Source organism: Rhamphochromis sp. 'chilingali' (genome assembly GCF_963969265.1).
Source record: "Rhamphochromis sp. 'chilingali' genome assembly, chromosome: 19".
Lineage (NCBI taxonomy): Eukaryota > Metazoa > Chordata > Actinopteri > Cichliformes > Cichlidae > Rhamphochromis > Rhamphochromis sp. 'chilingali'.
Window position 1 is genome coordinate 6,302,094 of NC_137946.1, and position 20,009 is coordinate 6,322,102.

General features: G+C 40.7%; 2 protein-coding genes across 2 annotated transcripts; one reads left to right on the forward strand and one right to left on the reverse strand.

Moving 5' to 3' along the window:
- The first annotated feature begins 40 nt into the window (after positions 1-40).
- On the forward strand, positions 41-887 carry h2ax1 (H2A.X variant histone family member 1). Its single transcript, XM_080867103.1, has one exon. The coding sequence runs from the start codon at positions 127-129 to the stop codon at positions 511-513; it is 387 nt and encodes a 128-aa protein (XP_080723229.1). The 5' UTR covers positions 41-126; the 3' UTR covers positions 514-887.
- A 2,107-nt stretch (positions 888-2,994) lies between these two features.
- Positions 2,995-19,602, reverse strand: hyou1 (hypoxia up-regulated 1). The gene is made up of 24 exons (XM_080867099.1): positions 19,430-19,602; positions 18,494-18,569; positions 18,207-18,300; positions 18,008-18,086; positions 17,740-17,894; positions 17,081-17,157; positions 16,803-16,984; positions 14,772-14,887; positions 13,464-13,650; positions 13,111-13,245; positions 12,909-12,991; positions 12,691-12,823; positions 12,354-12,541; positions 12,043-12,181; positions 11,641-11,698; positions 10,790-10,866; positions 10,505-10,678; positions 10,173-10,327; positions 10,008-10,095; positions 5,230-5,486; positions 5,071-5,155; positions 4,641-4,896; positions 4,438-4,536; positions 2,995-4,033 (listed from the first exon to the last, which is right to left on the reverse strand). The coding sequence occupies exons 2-24, from the start codon at positions 18,561-18,563 to the stop codon at positions 3,984-3,986; spliced, it is 2,937 nt and encodes a 978-aa protein (XP_080723225.1). The 5' UTR covers positions 18,564-18,569; positions 19,430-19,602; the 3' UTR covers positions 2,995-3,983.
- Between the last annotated feature and the right edge of the window lie 407 nt (positions 19,603-20,009).

The following is a 20,009-nucleotide window of genomic DNA, read 5'->3' on the forward strand; positions in this document are numbered from 1 at the left end:
TTCGTCCAATCGGAGAACGCTTTCTGGTTTATAGCGCTATATTCACGAATGCATTACGTAAAGCTCTAAGGGCGTCATTGTACGGTTGTTATACTGTTTACGTCGTCAATAGCCACATTATCAAGGATGTCTGGCAGAGGAAAGACCGGAGGCAAAGCCCGAGCAAAGGCCAAGTCCCGCTCCTCTCGAGCCGGACTCCAGTTCCCGGTGGGTCGAGTCCACAGGCTGCTGCGCAAAGGAAACTACGCGGAGCGGGTCGGCGCCGGGGCTCCCGTGTACCTTGCGGCCGTGCTGGAGTATCTGACTGCTGAGATCCTGGAGCTCGCAGGGAATGCGGCCAGGGACAACAAGAAGACCAGAATCATTCCCCGGCACCTCCAGCTGGCAGTACGAAACGACGAGGAGCTCAACAAGCTGCTGGGGGGAGTGACCATCGCCCAAGGAGGAGTGCTGCCCAACATTCAGGCTGTCCTCCTTCCCAAGAAGACGGAGAAACCGACCAAGAGCAAGTAAAAAACAGACAAAACAAACTGCCTAGAGGTCTGGATTCAGCCGGGACAAAAGGTTTCCCGTGGGGCCAGCCACTTTTTTTTTTAATATTTTTTTTTTGATAAACAACCTTTCGAACGGGGATGGTGTTGCTGTTTCTGCGTTATAACTTACAGTATCGGGACATTTTTATTGACTGTTGTTGCGTTTTTTGGCTCTGGAAAATGGAGGCACTCTGCGGGCTGGGTGGTGATGACGGCCATAGGGGGGAAAAATCCATTCTTAAAGTGGACCAAGTATGGGCCGGAACATGTTTTAGTTTCGCAATGCTGCTACGTGCAAATGTGTTTTATTGTTTATGTCATGGTGTTTCAATAAAGAAATCTGTTAAGTCTTTATTTTTGTTGTTTTGCTGTTCGTCTCTTCGATGGAACAAACGACAGCTGAGCAGAAATGGCCTCTCTGGCTGTGGTGTTGTGTTCAGGGGTACTAAGTATTTTTTCCCCTCTCTCTTCATTTAGATTCTTCCTTTCACAAAAGAGATTGGCCTTCAGTGGAACAATGCGAGGTGTTTACAAGATTTCACATTGACTAATATGTCAAAGTAGGTTGCTATGAATTTGAGTTCACGTTACTGTAATAAACTAAAAATTTTGTTCTTTTATGATTCATGAACATTTTCTCCCGATTTAAACGGAAGATGTAAATTTCTTGACCCTCCTGTGCTTGAAGTCCTCGTGTGTATGCTGTTGTTCATAAACGCATTAACAAATACACATAGTACACTTGGACTTTGCCAGTATTAGTTCTGCAAGGGCCATTTGAATTGAAAGTGAATGCATTTTCTCAATAATACGTACAATATTTTCAATGTCTGTTTTTAAAATAACCAAAAATGAGAATCAGAAGGATCCTGTAGTTAGCCATATGCTGTTTACAAAGGCTTGGCACGGAGTGTTTAGCTGTTTCATTGCAGCAGGGTATATGTTAACTGTTACTTGGCTCAATATTATTGTCATTAGTATTCATGGAAAACATTTAATGTTATTACCAACATATTCCACTTAAGCTTACAAATATAATGAATGTTTATTACACAAACACAAATTAAAAAATGAAACCTGCCTTGGTCATAATTTAATCTTCAGGGTCCAAACATTTCATAAACTGCACGTATAGATGTTTTCTTTGTGGTGAGTCATATATTACACATTCAATACAACAGCCAACCAACATAGTGTGTTGGAAAATGGTTACAGTTACATGCTGACAACAACACTACTGTGACTGATATTGACATACCAGCAATATTTGATGGTCTCCTAAATATGCCATAAGCCACAGATATGCATAATTCAAGAAAATAAGAGACCACCAGAATTTTCTGTCTGCATATTCTTTTAGCAGATAACCATAAATATTAAAATAAATTGAAGTGAAAACCACGAACAAACACAATATTAATTTGAGCTTTTAATTAGTTCCATATCCATTCATATCTGCTTGGCTCTCTTCCAGTCAGCTAATGACCTCATTGCCCTTGTCCAAGATCTTTTGCTTGTCAGCTGAAGCGCAACAAAGATTGTGTCTTGTGACACAGGATGTGATGTGAAAATCGCTGCGTGACACAAGAGCATAAAACCAGCCTTGGAGTGGGTACGGCAGTGTACTCTGGGCATTGGTCTGAAGTGTAAGACTTTCTATGTGGTTTTGACAAATCAGAGCCACAAACCTGACCTGTAGTCTGTTTCCCACCTGATAAAGATCCTGGAGAGAATTATCCTCAGACACCTCCAACTTCTGGTGAATTTCATTTACTGTCCTGGTATTTGTGTGGGAGATACTTTATGCAATGCCATTTTTTGTTGTTTTTTTCCACAAAGTGTGGAAAAAAAACTGCCCTGGGATTTCTGGCCACCAGGGGTGATTTATATATATTCTTAAACCCCTCAGCCAGCCTCAGTTCTTAATGTAATAATCCTAATGACAGGAGGATTCATGTCACCTTTCACTTTGTTTCAGTTTTTGAATGAGCAGCCTCAATAATTACAAACCAAGCCACTTTTAAAATCTTTTCCTTAATTTAGTTGTAAAGGTACATATATTAAACATACACAGTATGGTAAATCAGGGACTATGCAGTTCAACCCCAGTTCAGCCTTACTAAGACACTTACAAAAACTGAGGAACATATACATTACTCTTCAAAGTGTCTTAAAATTACAAACAAAAATATTTTTATTAAGTTTAGGAATACAGGAATCGTTTCCATCTCCCATTCCAAATTTTATTCTTGGTTCCACCCTGATTTCTTTTGCATTATTCAGAGTACAGAGAAGGATATAGCAGACCCAAACCCCTTACTCCCGTGTTCTAACAGGAAAAATGGTGCAAACATGTGCACCACACTGTTATGTAAACAAAAAGCTAAACACTTCTACTAGCAGCTTATATGAAGACTCTGAAAGCACTCAGTGTGACTGGCATCATAAAACAACATCGAAGCACTTGTCAAAAGCTTTATTAGCATCAGTAGAAAACGTCTTTGAAATCCAGCCATATCATGACAGCAGGAGGCAGATGCGTGAACTCACTGTTGAACTGTTAAATCATCACCATTTGGGAGCTCAGTATTTATCTTGTTTTGTCTGCACACACGGGGGCAGTCCACTATCAAAACTAAGGGCCACATAAAGGACACTACCATGTGAATATCTGTAAGTGCTGCTGGTGGATAACATGTCGGAACATTTACCAATAAATAAAATGTCCATTGAGTAGCAGAATTTTAGGAAAAATGTTTAAAAAAAAAGAAAAAAAAAGAAATAAGCGAGTTGTCCCTGAAGGGCAGGATCCCACCCTCTGAACATTACACTGGATGTTTCTGATAACATTGGATTCAGAATTTTAGCTGAAAAACATAGGGGCTTCCTCTACATTATGTGTAGTTAAAGTTTCAATAAATTAACACATTTTTCATTCTTATAGTTTTACATATGCTTAATATACTAGATGACACTTTTGGCAGCAATTTAAAGGGCCAAAGGAATTATAGGTTGGTGCAAAAACAAGAACACTGTATCCGCTGTGACTGTAACCAAAACTGTTAAGTGCTGCACTAACTTGGTTTGTATATCCACCAACTTAAAACATCAAATATTGTTATTAAAGACATTTTAAACTAGCCAAACAGCTCCCTCTGGATTAGCATTGATAAGATAATGGTGAAAAGGCATTTTGTCAGGAAGAATGCAGTCTGGGGCTTGATTCATGTGAAACTACTTCTCATTTATAGAATCCATGAAGATGAAACACTCAAGTGGAGACAAGGAGCAGAAAAATGTCCAGTTCCTATTCACCGTGTGTCCAGAGGTTCAACAAATGAGTCAACGAGACAAAAAAAACAAAAAAAAAAAACAAAAAAAACAGTCTGAGAGAGAAGCTGAACATTTAGACACTGTCAATAAATATTTTTTCTTCTACAGTTCCAGCTGTTATAATTCATCCTCTATGTGGTTTTCAGGTTGGGTTCTCTCCAGTTTTCCTGGAAAAAAGGACAGAGATCGGAACCATAAATATGCAAAACAGTAAAAGCTCCACTATGACCATGTTCTCTCTGCAAGCTGGAGATACAGTGGTGAGTGAGTGAAATTATATTTTTAGGTGTTGAAGTCTGCCGGAGGTGTCTCAAGCCAGCCGATAGATATAGTCTCACCAGCGGGTCCCAAATCTATCCCGGGTTCTACTCGGGAGACACCCACCTCAGCTTGGTTCTTGGTCAAAGTTTGTATACATGTGGTCACAGGTGGATCATTAGTTAATCAACTACATTTGATTAGGAGGATCTGACTGCTACTTTGGCTTCCAGTTTCTATGGAAGCAGTAAGATTGTCAAACCATTAATTGGCTCCATTAACTAACACTAATTAACAGGTGTGGTGTACAAACCTGTAGTTGCGGATTCTTCTTTAGGTTGTGACTGGCTGTCGAGAGTACTCTCAGTGGATGGGGTTTCATCAGATGGTATCTCTTCTGAACTTCCTGTATCTAAATTTAAGAAAAAAAAAGATATAATGAAGTTCTTTTAATACACTTCTAATTAGTTTAACAGAATAATGGGGAAAGAATGTGTGTTTTTCTGTTTGACCCACCACTCTTGGTGTCTGTGCTTTCCTCTATAGGAGGGCTGACATTTTCTTCAGCTGTGCTGTTAGCCTTGCTGCTTTTATCTGTGCTTGTACTGTTTTTGGCTTTGGGTTTAGGCTTGGCAAACTTGGCCTTGTTAAACAAGTAGTTGACCTCTCGCTCAAGAAGAGTCCGTTTGGACTCTATGTCTTTGGACAACAAGACCGGTCGCTCTTTTGGAGAGCGTTTCTCCTGCTCTGCTGTCGTCTCGTTCTTCCACACCTAAAGTAAGCAGAGGTGACTTCACACACGAAGCTCAGTTATAAACATAGCAACAAATTCAGCCCATGTGAACAGGCATGTAAAGTCTGGGCGAGAAACCCTGGATTTCTCTCAAGAGGAAAGGCTTTTCAGATACACAGGCTTTCAGGCAAGAAAAAGCTTGTCACCACCTACCACTGTTTCATTGATGACTTTTTCTAGCATGTTTAGCTCGACGTCAGTAAAGATCTGATCATCTTCTGGGATCAGCCTCGCACTCCTTTAAGAGAACAAAAACTCAGTCAACGACTGGCTCATGACTAACTTTACATTTCCTTCCTTCTAACCACTTACTTTAAGAAGAAACTGGAGCTATTGAGCAGGCTTTCCAGGCGGGCCAGGTGCTCCGGCCACTTGCGTCGTTCGTCAACCCTGAAAAACATGTCCTTGCACAGGCTCTTCAGCTGAAAGAGTTTTTCTCTCAGCTGTTTGGTGGTGGCAGCATAGCCATCCTCATCCATCCACTCAGACACCTCTTTCAGCTTGGCTGAGATCTGTCCCTGCTCCTCCTCGGTTACCACCTGCTGGTAATCCTCCTGGTACAGCTTGTCCTGGAAAAAGAGCATACTGAACCCTTACATGGGGAAAAAGAATTTAATTTCTTATTTTGTTGTATATTTGTTTTTAACTTTGAAATTTTCACTCTAGTCCTAGTTCCCGGTTGCTTCAGAGCAGGGGTGTCAAACGTACAGCCTGGGTGCCACATAGTTTCATATGTCAGTTATTAATCGCTGGTATACAAGTCTTTAGGTCTGCTGAGAATCCATGCAAGTGGGGGTGGGACTTTATTTTGATGGACACACCATGTGCCCAGTCAGACTCAAAGTCAGACTGGGATCATACCATTATGTGAAAGAAGGAGGGGCAGACATTCTGAAGACAGCAAGTATAGTAGTACCAGCCAGGTACACAGAGAGATGGGGGGCCAGATTTAAATGCAAGCGTGTTGGGAAAAAGTGAAGAAACAAGCAAAAACATAAAATTAGCAGCATCTGGTTGCATGTCAATGATACAGAGTGCCTGAGTGTCTAAGTGAGTCTTCATAGGCCTGAATGTGCGCTTGAAGTTATTTGGAATTCCTAACTTGCGCGATCTGTGCTCACCGCACACAGACACAAATGGACTTGTAACTGTATTTACAGTTTTTCTTAATGATTAAAACTTCCCATATGGCCATTCGCACTAAACAAAGTAATTGAGCAATAAACAATTAACTTATTGAAACTCAATGCTACCCAGTACTGGGGGCGAGAGGGAGAACATTAGGTTAAACGGAATGTTCCATATCTCTATATATTTAAATATAGACGTGTGGTATCCACAGAAACTTCAAAATCTCAGCAACAAAACCATTTCAACAACCACCAAACAGGTAAAACACCAAACGATTAAAGAGCAGGAGATTCCATAAAAAGACGTAAACACGATCCACATGTCTGTTTACCGGTGCTGTAAGCTGACATCTCACAGATTCTGAAACTGCAGGTTTCATCATTCTTAGACCAAAATTCACTGAACCAGCAGCAAAGGATGCCAATTTGGCATAATTTGTGAAACACTGCTTGCAAAAGCTATGTCTCTAATAAAACCTTTCTAACTTTGTGAAAAACAGACTATAGAAATTTCAAGTTTTTTTTTTCCACAACTACAGTTAAAAAAACAAAAAACAAAAAACAAAGCTGGGCAGCCTCTGGGCAGTGAGCTACCAGAACTTTTTCATGCTGGCAGATTTCTACCTTTGTCACAGCAGCTTTTTCTTCATTATGCAGAAAAACAATTAAACATGTAACTTCTTTACACTGACAGTGACGAGAGTTTCACTGGTCCGGCCTGCTTAAGATCGAAGTGAGCTACATGTGGCCCACCATGTAAAATGAGTCTGACACCCATGCTTTAGGGTTAATACAGAAACTTGAAATAACCTCTTGTGTACATTCATGCATGTGTCTGTTTTCTCACTTAATGCTTTATTTTTAAGAGTGCCTGTTCCTTATGCTTTACTTTTAGTTTTGCTTCCCTTTCAGCCATATGTCCCTCTCCCCCGCTGTCACACGTTCTATGTATTTAGAGTCTTGTTCTTTGTCTGAATGCCAGTTCATGTGGACCCACTGTGTTGTTTCTATAGATTATAATTCTGCCTGCCTGTGTTCGTGTCCTATATTTGAGCTCTCACTCCTCACACTCCACCTAATGACTGTACACTCTGCTCAGAATGGACCCAGTGGACGCAGCATCCGAGGAGTTTCAAAATCAGTTTCTCATTCTCCTGGGATGGTGGCTATGTTCCTTCTGCATGGGCTGCAAGGAAGAAGTGGGGCAAAGAATTAGCATCCTCCTACGCTCCTGCCCCCAGCAGATATTGCCAAAATGGTAAGAGGAATTTGTTTTCATTCTTTTATCCCTGTTGCTGTAAGAGCGGCCCTGCACTCAAGCTTTGTCATTGTCAGCCATCACCTTCACATCTCAAAAGACACAACAGCACTCTGCTTGGCATCTTAAAACCCATCTATATGCTTTATCATGACACAGTCTTAGTCTATTTTTTACCTTGTTTAACTTCTTTTTTTTAGTTTTTGTTTACCTGATGTTTTTATTTTGTTGTAAGGTGACCTTGAGGGTCTTTAATAAGGCTACCACAAACGATTAGTTGACTAGTCGCCTTATTTTTTCTGAAAATGATGTGCCGCGGTTCTCGCCGGCTCTAGCGAGCCTTGACTCCGTTGGAGGAGTCTACAAATTTGGACAGCCTTCGTCACATCGCTGTGACGTAATAGGCCTTGGGAGGATGCAGCCCCCACTGTGTCCAAATTTAGGGGCCACATCCTTCAGCTTCAAACAAGACATCACATATTTGCAAAAATGCTCCGACGTTTTTGGAGACGTCTGTTACCCACCAGCTCAATAGCTAGTCAGGGCGAGAACAGCGAACTCCCGGCACATCGTTTTCAAACTCCCCGCGGTCTTTCGCTACTCAGGTTAAACATGAAATATAAGTCACTTAGATAACCTAAAAATGTTATTGTTTGGCTTTTTTCAGTATTTTATTTCTTTGTGAGTAAATCGGTTTGGCTGAGATTACAGCTGAACAAACGTCAAACGGAAAACTGATTAAACAGAAGTGTGAGATGATCGAGAATTTACGCAAATGTCCTGTTATATTTTAGATAGCAAGGAGCAGACGGCTGAGTTTATTAACCCTTTAAAGCCGGTCGGAGCGGGCACGCTCCGTTTTGCATAACTATTTTTAAATCCCGGTAGCACTGCAACCACGTAAGCTAGCGCAATAATTTTTTTTGCATATGAAACCGGAGGAGTTGTACTTACATCTTATGCCATCAGCTTGTCCTAAGTCAGAGTTTCCTTCCACATATAGCTTTGCAAAAACTGAATAAAAAGCACTTGCAGCCAGAGATGGGCAGTAACGCGTTACTTGTAACGAGTTACTGTAATCCGATTACTTTTTCGAGTAACGAGTAAAGTAAGGGATTACCATTGCAAAAACAGTAATTAGATTACTGTTACTTTCCCGTAAGCACACTGCGTTACTAAAACCGTGATTTTCTTGCGAGAGTGTCTCATGACAGTGACGTAAGCGAGTGCGATGTTTGTGGCAACAGCTGTGTGCAGATGAACAATGGATAATATATCGAGTGCGGGAGAGAGTATGAGCGTGCAGCGTTTAAAGCGTGGAAGTACTGACCTTACTTTGAGTTTGATTCCATAAAAAGTGACAAAAACATTAGCGTCCGCTGATCACTGCGTGGGAAGAAAACTTCTTTTTACAGCGAAAAAAAACCCCTTAACTTCCGAGCAAGCACCTAGTGCCCTACGACGTAATGTGAAATTCAGAGAGAAACTCGCGGATTCTTCAACTGACCGCTGTGGCACACCTGCACCCTAACCTCCGCCTACGCCACTCCTGCTTTATAGGTGAGAATAGAGCAACAGAACCGCTAGTCTTTGATTTTATATATTTTCTGCTGTGTTTTACTTGCATTTATTTGAAAGAGTGAGTGTAAACACAAAAAAATATTTTATTTTATGTGCTGGAATGTGCAAAAATTAGGTTTAAATGTTAAACAAATTTCTTCCAGTCAGTGAATGTTGCATATAATTTAATTTTTGCTTGATGCATAAAGTTAAAAGATTAAAACTAATAAAACAAGTTTAAAAAAAGAGACTTTTCCATTTGATTACATTTTGTATGATGGATTATGCAGAAAAAGTAGAATGTAGAAAGTAGATCTATCGCTTTATCACCTCTTCAGGTTGTAAATCGTGTTTTTAAAAAGTAACTAAGTAACTAAGTAATTAATTACTTTTGAAAATAAGTAATCAGTAAAGTAACGGGATTACTTTTTGGGGGAAGTAATCAGTAATTAGTTACTGATTACTTTTTTCAAGTAACTTGACCAACACTGCTTGCAGCAACAAAAACATAATATTCCAGGAACACTTTGCCGATCCGATCAGCTGTTTGTAACACTTCCTACGTCCATCAGCGCGAACTATCGCATGTCCGCCATGTCCTGCCCGAAACCAGAAGTGACGTCATTTTGCGGAAATGTAGTTTTTTACCATCAGGGCCTCATGAGCCTATACTGGTGTTTTTAAAAATTATGTTTGACTTTATGACTTTCTGTGTCGTTTCTGGGATGCTTAGGACTCAGAGTTTCATAGCCACACCCCTGCACTCAAACCCTGCCTATCAACAAGCCATTCACCTCACCACTAACCAGCTCTTCACCACCACTGCTGCCTCTCTCCCAGTCTAGAGAGTGATGTTCTCAACAGCAGAAGCAAAACCATCAGTCCATGAACTACAACATCACTTCCAGCAAGCTTTCTTCAGCCCTTCCGGACCTAGCTCAGTATCAGAAGGTCCAAAAGCTAACATGTTTTCAGCCTTCATGTCGCCATTCCCTAACACAAAAAAGTTTGGAATCAAAGTTCCTGGGTGATGGCCAGGGAGAGGGAGGGCTGGGGTATTTCTGTGTGAATGTCAGATAGAAAACACTTGCAGTAAATAAATAAACATAAACAGGTACACACAGGATGTTCATGTTGTTTACCTGTGTCTCAAATATAAAAGCTTCCAAGCTGTTGAGTGTTTTCTCTCGTTCCTGTTTGGCCAGATCTCGGTCTGTCAAATCCTGCAGTCTGAAATCACACAAAGACTCCTTTAGCTGAGAAAACCAGGAAACCAAAACAGAAAATAAATGAAAATCAAGCTGTACTTTTTCTTAGAGGATGTCAGGTCATCGGCCGTGGGATCAACAATGTCATTGATAAGGAGTTCCAGTGTGATTTCTTCAGAGATTTTGCTCTTTTTCTGAGGTCTGGCCTTCTTCTCCACCTCAGTGTTTACAGATTTGTCTCCGTCTTTTTCCTCCTTCGCCGGGAGACAGATGGGTAATATCAATAACAGCTTTGTGAAGGCTAATCTCTCATGAATATACATTTTCACCAAACACTACACAAAATTTTAAAAAGGTGCACAGGCAGATAAATGTCAGCATTTGAATTCAGACCGAGGCATTTCACAGAGTATTATAAATGAAGCTCTTACCTTGGCCTCGGTCGTGCTTCCTGCCTCTTTGGCTTTTTCTTGGTTTTTGTCTTCACTTGAATTCTTCTCTGAATCACTGGGTTTCTCACTGGTAGCCTTGTCTTTGTGATTCTCATCCTTGCCGTCCTCATCCTTGCTGTCCTTCCCAGATTCTGGAGGTACTTCCTCCTCATCCTAGGCACAACAAATCAAGAGCCAATGCCATGCCGACCCTTAAATCACACTTGGCAAGAACGTATTAACATTCCTAGACCAGCATGTATTGCTTTTTATAGGTGACGTTACCTGAACAGGTTCAGTTACATTTGGAGCAGGTTCTGACGATCCTCCTCCAAACAAAGTGGAAATGGTGTTACCGAGTTCTGGAAGACAGCAAATCGTTCCCTCAGTTAAATACGACAACTCACACGCTCTACAATATAGGCCATTGCAAAAGTACATACGATGTCAAATCAATCAAAACGAGCAGAACTTCCTGTGTGCTGCATAACAGAAGTAGTGAAACATAAGTGAGTGGAAAAAAAAAAAAGGAGTTAATGATGGACAAGAGCAGTGAGTCGCCAAGGAACGAGGGTTCTCATCTACAGGTGTTTGCAGTTATTCTATAACAGACTTTAGGTCACTCAATAAAAGTAAACGTATTAATTTTTATCTTAACATCAAAAATATTTAAGATGATTAACTTTTTAATTAAAAATGACCTGGCTGCTGGAGTGCATAAACTCCTCTGCTATGACTGCAACTGATAAAGCTGGTCTTAGCGCTAATAATTTTGAACAGTTACTGTTACTGACACCAAAGGAGTCCGAGCTGTGACTAAATACTAGCTATCACATTAGCATAATGAGCAAATAAGGCAGGAAGCAGAAAGTAAAGGGCACAGAGCCTTAATCAACTTATGTGCTAAACATCAGCAAGAATCCAACAATTTAACTTCTCTGTCAAGCTACATTTTTCTACTTTGTAGTAGAGAGCTTTTTATGTAACAGTATCAGATGCTTGTGTCAGCTTTAACTGGATGTCTGGCTGCAGTCAAAGTTTCATCACAAGATATCAGTCTGGGGTTAGTCCCCTCATGTTAGCAGTATGAGTTGAGAATGGATTCAAGCACTGGCTCATGTTTGCAAGAAACCTACTAGTTAATGTTGATTCCTCCTCTTTCTCCTCTACCACAGTCTCAAAGACAGACTCCACCTGTGTATGAAAATGACATTTTTTTAAACATTGGTTTGCTTAAATATCACAAAGTTTTTCCATTAACACTGAAAGCTGTTATGTGAGCATGGAACGTCAATCCTCCCATGTTTGGATTTCACATTTGGAGTCCAATGTTTTGGCTTGAAATTCATCAATCCTAATTACCAACATTACAGCCAAAGATTAAAAAAAAGGAAATCCACAAGCACAGTTATCTTCTTTTAATAGTAGTTGCAAATGATAGTACAGTAGTGAAATGCTTTGTTGAAACTCTGCCAGGAGGAGAAGGCAGAACTTGAATAAGTGACTGTCGTGAGGCAGCTCATGTTAGTTTAACTGACCCGGTCTAGCAGGAGCACTCCACTTTCATCCATGTTGAAGTGGGCTTTAATTCCTTTCGACTCTGCATCTGCATGCTTCTGAAAACTACTCCCCACTCCAGACAGCTTGACTGTGGTCAGGTTCAGAGAGCCGAACACACTGTGACACACGAGCAAGAAGCACACAGTTTTGCCTTACACTTGCATCCAATTAAAGCGTGAGGGCACACACTGATGGGATGGAATACATTTAAATATCTTCTTTTTATGGGGTTTTGCCATAAACTGTTAAAATGAACCTCATTTCATAGTATTTTTCAAAGAGTTCCAACCTGAGGTCTTCCTGACTGAGGAAGCTGAGGTCACCGTAGTTGATGTTGAAAACAAAGTCATCGTTGTAACGGTTGAATGTAATGACCTTGCGCTGGGGGTAGGTTGCCATCCTCTGGAACAGGATGCGTTTGTTATGTTTCAAGGTTTTGACACTTTCCTCCTCCTCCACCTCCCGGGTAAACTCCACCTAATACAATGAGATGTCACGCAGTCAGTGTTGACATGGATTTTACTCTGAATTTCCCATTACTCTAATCAGACTAATCAAAGCTCAGTTAAGTATGATTGTACTCATGATGCACTCAGTTTGAGGCAGCAGAGGACCTGAATGCTGACCTGAATGGGGAAAACAGCTGCATCTCGAACCAAGAAAGGTTTGACCTTAAAAGCCTTGCTCAGGGCAGCGGCCTGGTACACTGCACCCATGGCTGCTGCCTCATCTGCATTGATGTTCTTCCCCAGTTCCTCTCTGCACGTAGAGAAAACAAACTTAGTATAGTTTGGAAAATTAAAATTTTGAGAATGATGGAAACATCTCTATGGACAACACTTACTTGCCCACAGCTTTAAGGAGCACTTCCTGGACCTTTGGCACACGAGTGGAGCCTCCTACTAAAATCACCTGCTCAATATCCTCCTGTTGTCACAAACATAAAACGTCTAATAGTCTGGTGATGACAGAACTTCTAATTCTGTTGTTGTATCCCATGTTTGGAGCCAAATCCGCCCACATCCTGTCACGTTGAGCATACTGACCAGTTTCATCTCTGCAGCAGTCAGGGCATCCTGCACTGGCCGAGGCACTCTTTCAAACAGATCGGCACACAGTTCTTCAAACTCACTCCTGGTCACCTTAGCTTTGAAGTCAATGTCATCCATCAAACCTTCCACCTGGGTAATTTAAAAAAAGAAAAAAGATAAAGTAAGAAAGTGCAAGATTTCTGCGAGTTTAAGAGTGCAGTGTGGATTTCAGATTTTGAGATTCTGGCAAAGCGTTTTCATGTGTTGCAGTTTATCACAGTGACTTTAGCTACAACATAGACCATTACAATGACATACGCAACCGGTAAGACGGAGTGAGTGCTTGAAGTTCCTGTCTCTGGACTCACCTGGGCCATGAAGTCTACATTTGCACTCAGCACAGTCTTGAGCCTCTGAGCTTCTTTGAGAAGCTTGGCCATAGCCCGGTGATTTTCCCGCACATCTTTCTTGCTCTTCTTTTGCTCATTGAACAGTCTGGCCAGGTGGTCACGAAGTCGCAGGTCCATCTCAAAGCCCCCCAAACCCCGATCAAACCTTAAGTTAGAACACATTTGCACACTTTAGTCTGGATGGATGTAAAGTAGGCAGTTATTTTATAGAGCAAATTACAATTTAATAGTTTTAATACTGACCAACAAATACAAAACCCTTTCTAGTTAGTAACAGCTACAACATGATAAACAAGCAAACGCATGAAGCACCAGCTCCCTGTATTCCAACTCCTGCCACTGCGGTGTCAGAGAACTTCTGCAGATGGCAGATATACTGGAAATCAGAGGCGTACAATGGAAACAGTACTGTCCTGTTTCCATGCAGCAGATAAGTAACAGCCATACCTACTCTATACTTCGACACCAAACTCGCTCATCTATGTCTTTTTGGACTTTGTAAGGTAAAAACCTTACAATATCACAGAAAAACTGAACAATCAGACGAATCCCTGTGAGCAAGCACTTTAGCGTCATGGGAAAGGAAAAACTTCCCACTGATGCCAAATAAACAGGTGGTTATTAACGTTAAGTGGAAGTAAAATGATCAGAAGTATGAATGCAGTATTTCATATACAGTATACAGTCAAAAACTATACCCAGATAGCTTACTGGACTGTACATAGAACGTGTATCTTTGTTAAGATAATAAAATAAGAGGCAAGTTTTGTGTCTGCATTTGGCATTCTTGTTATAGCTGCAACTTAGACTGTGATCAGGCTTATAGAATAAGAGAGCCAACAAAAAATATTTTGTAATCTCTGAATTACATTTTAAGCAGGTAGTTTATAACACAGTTTAACATCCTTTGAACAAACAAACTAGTGAGTAAGATGACCACTGTACATTTTATACATATCCCTGTACATTTTGTACGCATCTCCATACAATTTTTGTTACCTGTATATACGAACTTCAGTTGCTTATGTATAGAGGACCATTTTGTGTCTTCTTTTTATATTTTATATTCCCCTTGCTATAAGAGCTGTGTAACACCGAAATTTCTTATCCGTGGGATAATAAAGGTTTATTCTATTCTACTCTAGTTCCAAACTCCTTTAGTTTAGGTATATCCAAGTTTTTTTCTTGTTCGACCATTATCAGAATCAACTCTAATATCTGCTTCTCTGTCAGTGGCAGTGCCGCTGCATGGATCAATGGACTCACCCAACACCTCGGATCTGTAACTGGGGCTGAGTCCCGGACTCCTTGGTTTTGACAGTCTGATAGGTAACGATTGTGGCAGTGGTGCTGCCAGAGCCCATATCATAAAACATCACATGCTGGAAGGGAACGAGATCAGGCTTTCAGCAGTTTGTAATCACTCATCACATTTTTAAACAACATCAAATATCACCTCTGATCAATCAGCCCTGTAGTCAGACTTTTTCTGAGATTAATAAAGTTTTATGAAATAAATGAAATCAAATCAAATGGAAAGGGAATTTTCCAGACTGCAAGTTGTCATATAATTGGAGATAGAGCAGGGCGATATGGCCAAAAATATTTATCACGATATATATTTGAAAATTTGCGATAACGATATAACCGACGATATAATTGATGCGAGACAAAATACAACTCCACAACATTACTAGCACAAAAAGACAACCTTCCATTTATTTTCACTTAAACAAGAAGCTGGTTTTTATGTATATTAAAGCTTTATAAAAATGTAACAGTGCAAATTCAAATTCCTTGCTGAAAGTTTAACCAAAAGGCATTTCCAGTAGAAATGGGCTGACATATCCTGAGCATAACCATGTATAATATCCACTGAAGTTAAAAAGAGGTGCTTTGCAACATTAAACTGCAGTGTGCAGTACGCATTTTTCGGACCATAAGGTGCACGGGATTATAAGGCACATTAAGCGAAAAAAAGCAGTCAGATAAATCAAACTTTATTAAACTCATTCTTCTTGCTTCCTCCACTTCTGTACCATTGATTCATTAATGTTGAATTCTCTGGCAGCGGCTCTATTCCCATGTTGTTGCAGTATATTAATGACTAACCTCGTATTGTGGATGGATTATCTCAGTTGTTCTCCTGACTGAAGTTTGGTCCGTTTACAGCATCCTGCCATGCGATTGCATTTGTCTCTAACCATGAGGAACCTTCACGTTAACTTTTATAAGTGGAAAAGTGTTAGTGTTCGTCCTCCAGCTTCACTGTTTATGTTATGCTAACATAGCTGTGTCGCTAGCGATCACGTAGCACATCATTATATACCAGCTAGCCCAACTTCAGTAACCCTACAAACGTCACTGCTGTTTAGTTTCCTGTCTTCATTTATGTTGGAAGTGATAGCAGAGCTGTACGTTTGATTTTTTTCAGAAATCTCTCAGTCAGAACATGTAATATCATGCTTAGGTAACTAGCGAAACTAGCGAGCTAACTTCCGCTAGCTTCCTGCTAACTTCTAACTCCGTTAAATGTAATAACTTTTGTTTTCATGGATGCCTGGAAGTTAAACTTTATAGTTACACCTGGTAAAGCAGCAATGCTGATCGTTTTATTAAAGATGAAAGAATTTAGACAGTTTTTAACTCTAAGTGATGCTGCAGTGTTGCATACGGAGTTTAGGACCCAGATTACTCCCAGATTTAAGAGCATCTTAGTCCGACAAATACGACAATAACAACGGCCGCTTGCATGTTCTGCAAAAAAATGTGCTTTGTTGTGTATCTGACGGACAAACACCAAACCAGTTCCACATCACGGAAGTTGCACCATTTTTACAAACCAATTCTGGTTCATCTATTTCACTCAACAATCGGCCATGTGCGTATGAAAACAAAGGCACTGCGCATGCGCGTTTTACTCCCATTCTATCGCGATATTTCATTTTCCTATCGTTGCCTAACATTATACCGGTATTACCGTGAACGGTATAATATGGCCCAGCCCTAATTGGAGATGTTGCTAAATCTAGTGTACCTAAAAGCTAAAGCATGAGAGACGAATCTGACATGATCACGACACAATACAAGCTCCAATCTGAGGAATAAGGATCTTTCTGCAAGTGAGGAAAACTCCAATTGCTGAATGTAGGAAGATCTACTCGAAGAGTAGTTGTTGATTATGATTGCTTATTTGCAGTGTCCGCAGAGATCGCCAGTTGGTAGTCCACGTATGTAAAATGTGTTGGTAGGATGAGAGTTAATGCATGTATTTAGGTATGAAGCTTGAACCTTTACCTTAGCTGTGCTGTCAATATCTTTCCTCCTGAAGACCCCATAGTTTAAGGCCACGGCCGTGTTGTCATTGATGAGCTGAAGGACCTTTAGACCTGCAATGTGTGCAGCATGCAGGACTGCCCTGCGCTCTGCCTGGTTGAAGAAGGCTGGGACAGTGATCACTGCATCTTTGATTGTCTGTTCTGTGAATTGAAGAGAATGTTTTTATTTTTTAATATGTCCTGAACATATGTGAACATGCCTCACAATGATACATCATCTGCGTCAAGCAAACTAACCTGCAAAGTCCTGAGCCAGTCCACGAGAGTAATTAAGGACCATCCCCAAGAGCTCCTCTGGTGTGTACTGCATTTCTCTGACAGAAACATAATACACTTAGGTGAGCCTCACTAGGAGAGTGTTGTGTTTCTGGTAATAACCGATTAATAACATCGGTAAAATTCTGGACTGATGTGTTAGGCCAGGGGTGGGCAACTCCAGGCCTCAAGGGCCGGTGTCCCTGCAGGTTTTAGATGTGTCCTTAAACCAACACAGCTGATTTAAATGGCTAAATTAGCTTCTCAACATGTCCTGAAGTTCTCCAGAGGCCTGGTAATGAGCTAATCATTTTATTCAGGTGTGTTGACCCAGGGTGAGATCTAAAACCTGCAGGACACCGGCCCTCGAGGCCTGGAATTGCCCACCCCTGTGTTAGGCAGAACTCTCAACAACAAAACACAAAATCAGGTAATAATTTCTGGAGGAATGGCATTGACCAGTGAAATTCCAGAGATCCAAGAATCAATGTCAAAGCTGTGAAGCCACACTGGTAGCACACAATAACACACTTTTGGTGTTTACTTTACATCTGTTCCTAGTGTATACAGATTTTGTAATATGAATATGCGTGAATGTGTAGTGAATAAATAAAAACAAGGTAGCATATAAAGAGGCTCACTCTGAGTTTTTAAAGTGGACAGTGCCTCTCACTGGGTCCAACTGCAGATGGTGTTCAGGAAAACGTTTCTGGTAGAGTGCCACCTGGAGGTTCTCATGCTTTTTACCCAGGAGGCTTTGGAGATGTCTATAAACACTTTTGGGGTTCTTGACGGACTGAAATGTGGTACAAAGCATGGAAACATTAACAGCATACATGGCAATATCTGAATATGCAGTTGTGATTTAGCCGATTAAGTCAATTCTGGAAATTTTAGAAGAAGTCTTACTACTCCCATTGCACTGTCTCCAAAAAGTCTCTCGTTCTCCTTGAGACATACAACTGTGGGTGTTTTCCTCCTCGACTCCCTGATGGAAAAGACAATACATACAATGGTAGCAACGCATGCTTTTCTTCTATTTTTGAGCATATACAAGAAATAAGGAACGCAATGGTGCCATTTTCTCTATTTGGGAATGTGCTCTCACTTGTTTAGAACAATCTCCATTGGCACGCCAGGTTTAACTATTGCTATTTTCATCCACTCGCTGCCCAGGTCAACTGACATGACAGCCACGGTCACTGGAGACAAAAAGATCAATTGTTAAGTAAAGCAGGCAGACAGCTAACACCTACCTACAGTGTACTTTTTCTATTCCACTGCATGTGTTCATCAATGAGACCATGTTTCAAACTGTGCTGCTTTTAACAGTAACCTATGGTTACTGTTAACCTTAAGTACCAGAAGAAAAGTCAAGCTAAATTATTATGTTACCTATGTGAGAAGGGAACATTGCCAGAACAAGACAGAAGAGAGCAGCCGGCACCAGCTTTCTACCCTCCATCACTAGCTGTAAAAATCAGAAAAGGGAAACATTTTAGTAAAAAAATAAAGGCATTAGCAGAACTGATATATACCCTAGCTGGTCCTAACAAGTATCCTCACATAAGCTTTAAGATGTTCTTTTGCTCATTTATCCTATACTTTTCTTGAACGTTTTTCAACTGTAGAGTATATGTCTTGATAAAACAGACTTGTTTTATCTGCTGTGTGTCGGTTTTTAAACAACTGTCCAAAAGTTTTAATGTGTCCTCGCCTGGTGATGACCTTGGCTTAAGGATATGAAAAACATGTATTGCACCTGATTCCACCTACTTAGGCATACACTATTCTGAACACGTGGCATTAATAGCATTGTCAAACAGTGTGCTGAAGCCACAGCTTCAGATCCACACAAGTACCTGCACAATGCTTTTGTTAAAGGGAGAAAACAAAAAGGAACACAAATAGAAACTTCTAGTACCCATCGAGATATGACACATGAATGAAAAACGGATGTACACCAGAAAGCCTTACTTTTTCATTTTATTACATATTAATACGCCACCGCTTTTTTAGCTTTTCCGAACCTCTATACGTGCTGGCTAACGATAAGATGACCAACACGCTCCTGACCATTACAGAGCCAGGTGAGATACACACCAGTAAACGGTCTACTCAAGTACAGCTGGACCAGAAGTGTACGCTCTAAACAAAAGTACCGATACGCTGATACAAAGACCACTAACAGAAGTTGAAGGCTACAGTTAGCTAGTATACTGTCTGCAAAACCATCACTATAAAAGCATACATTTATCGATATAATGCTACAGCGCTAGCATTGAATCAGTCTTCAGTCGGCACAAATAAAAGTGAAAGACACCAACATACTGTGCTTTTCCAGGCGGGTTATGAGGTTAGTTTCTCGGTTGGTATCTTTATTCAGAGCTTCTTTGTTGTCACACTCGGTAGTTTTGGTTCCCCTTATCACCGGCTTGTTCTCAGTTGTCGGGCCCGGAACGCGGCGTCACCTCATTGGATCCACTGAAGCCGCGACCGGGAGAAAAACTGTGGTCAAGTTACTTAAAACCAAGTATACTGTAACCGGTTACCTTTTGGGATGAAAACCAATCGAAGACTGACGATAAAGCGACCGAGCGCAAGTTATTAGTTTTTCCCTACAGTTGATTGAATTGGAAATAAAGAACACATTTATATTTATATATTAAAATTGTTATCATTGACATTTTCTAATTTCGCAGGGGGGGTCGTATAAAGTTGGTGTTATTGATTAAAGGAGCTGAACTAGTTATGTGCTCTTGTTATGAAGGAGACACCTCTAAGCTTCCGGTAATTACTTTCCACCGTCTTGACGACTGGTCCCAATGTAACGCTAGAGCCTGCCCACCGTGTTCCACGCACTGCTTAGTGATTGGTCCACGCGAAATCCTGAACCCAAATCTCGATCCCA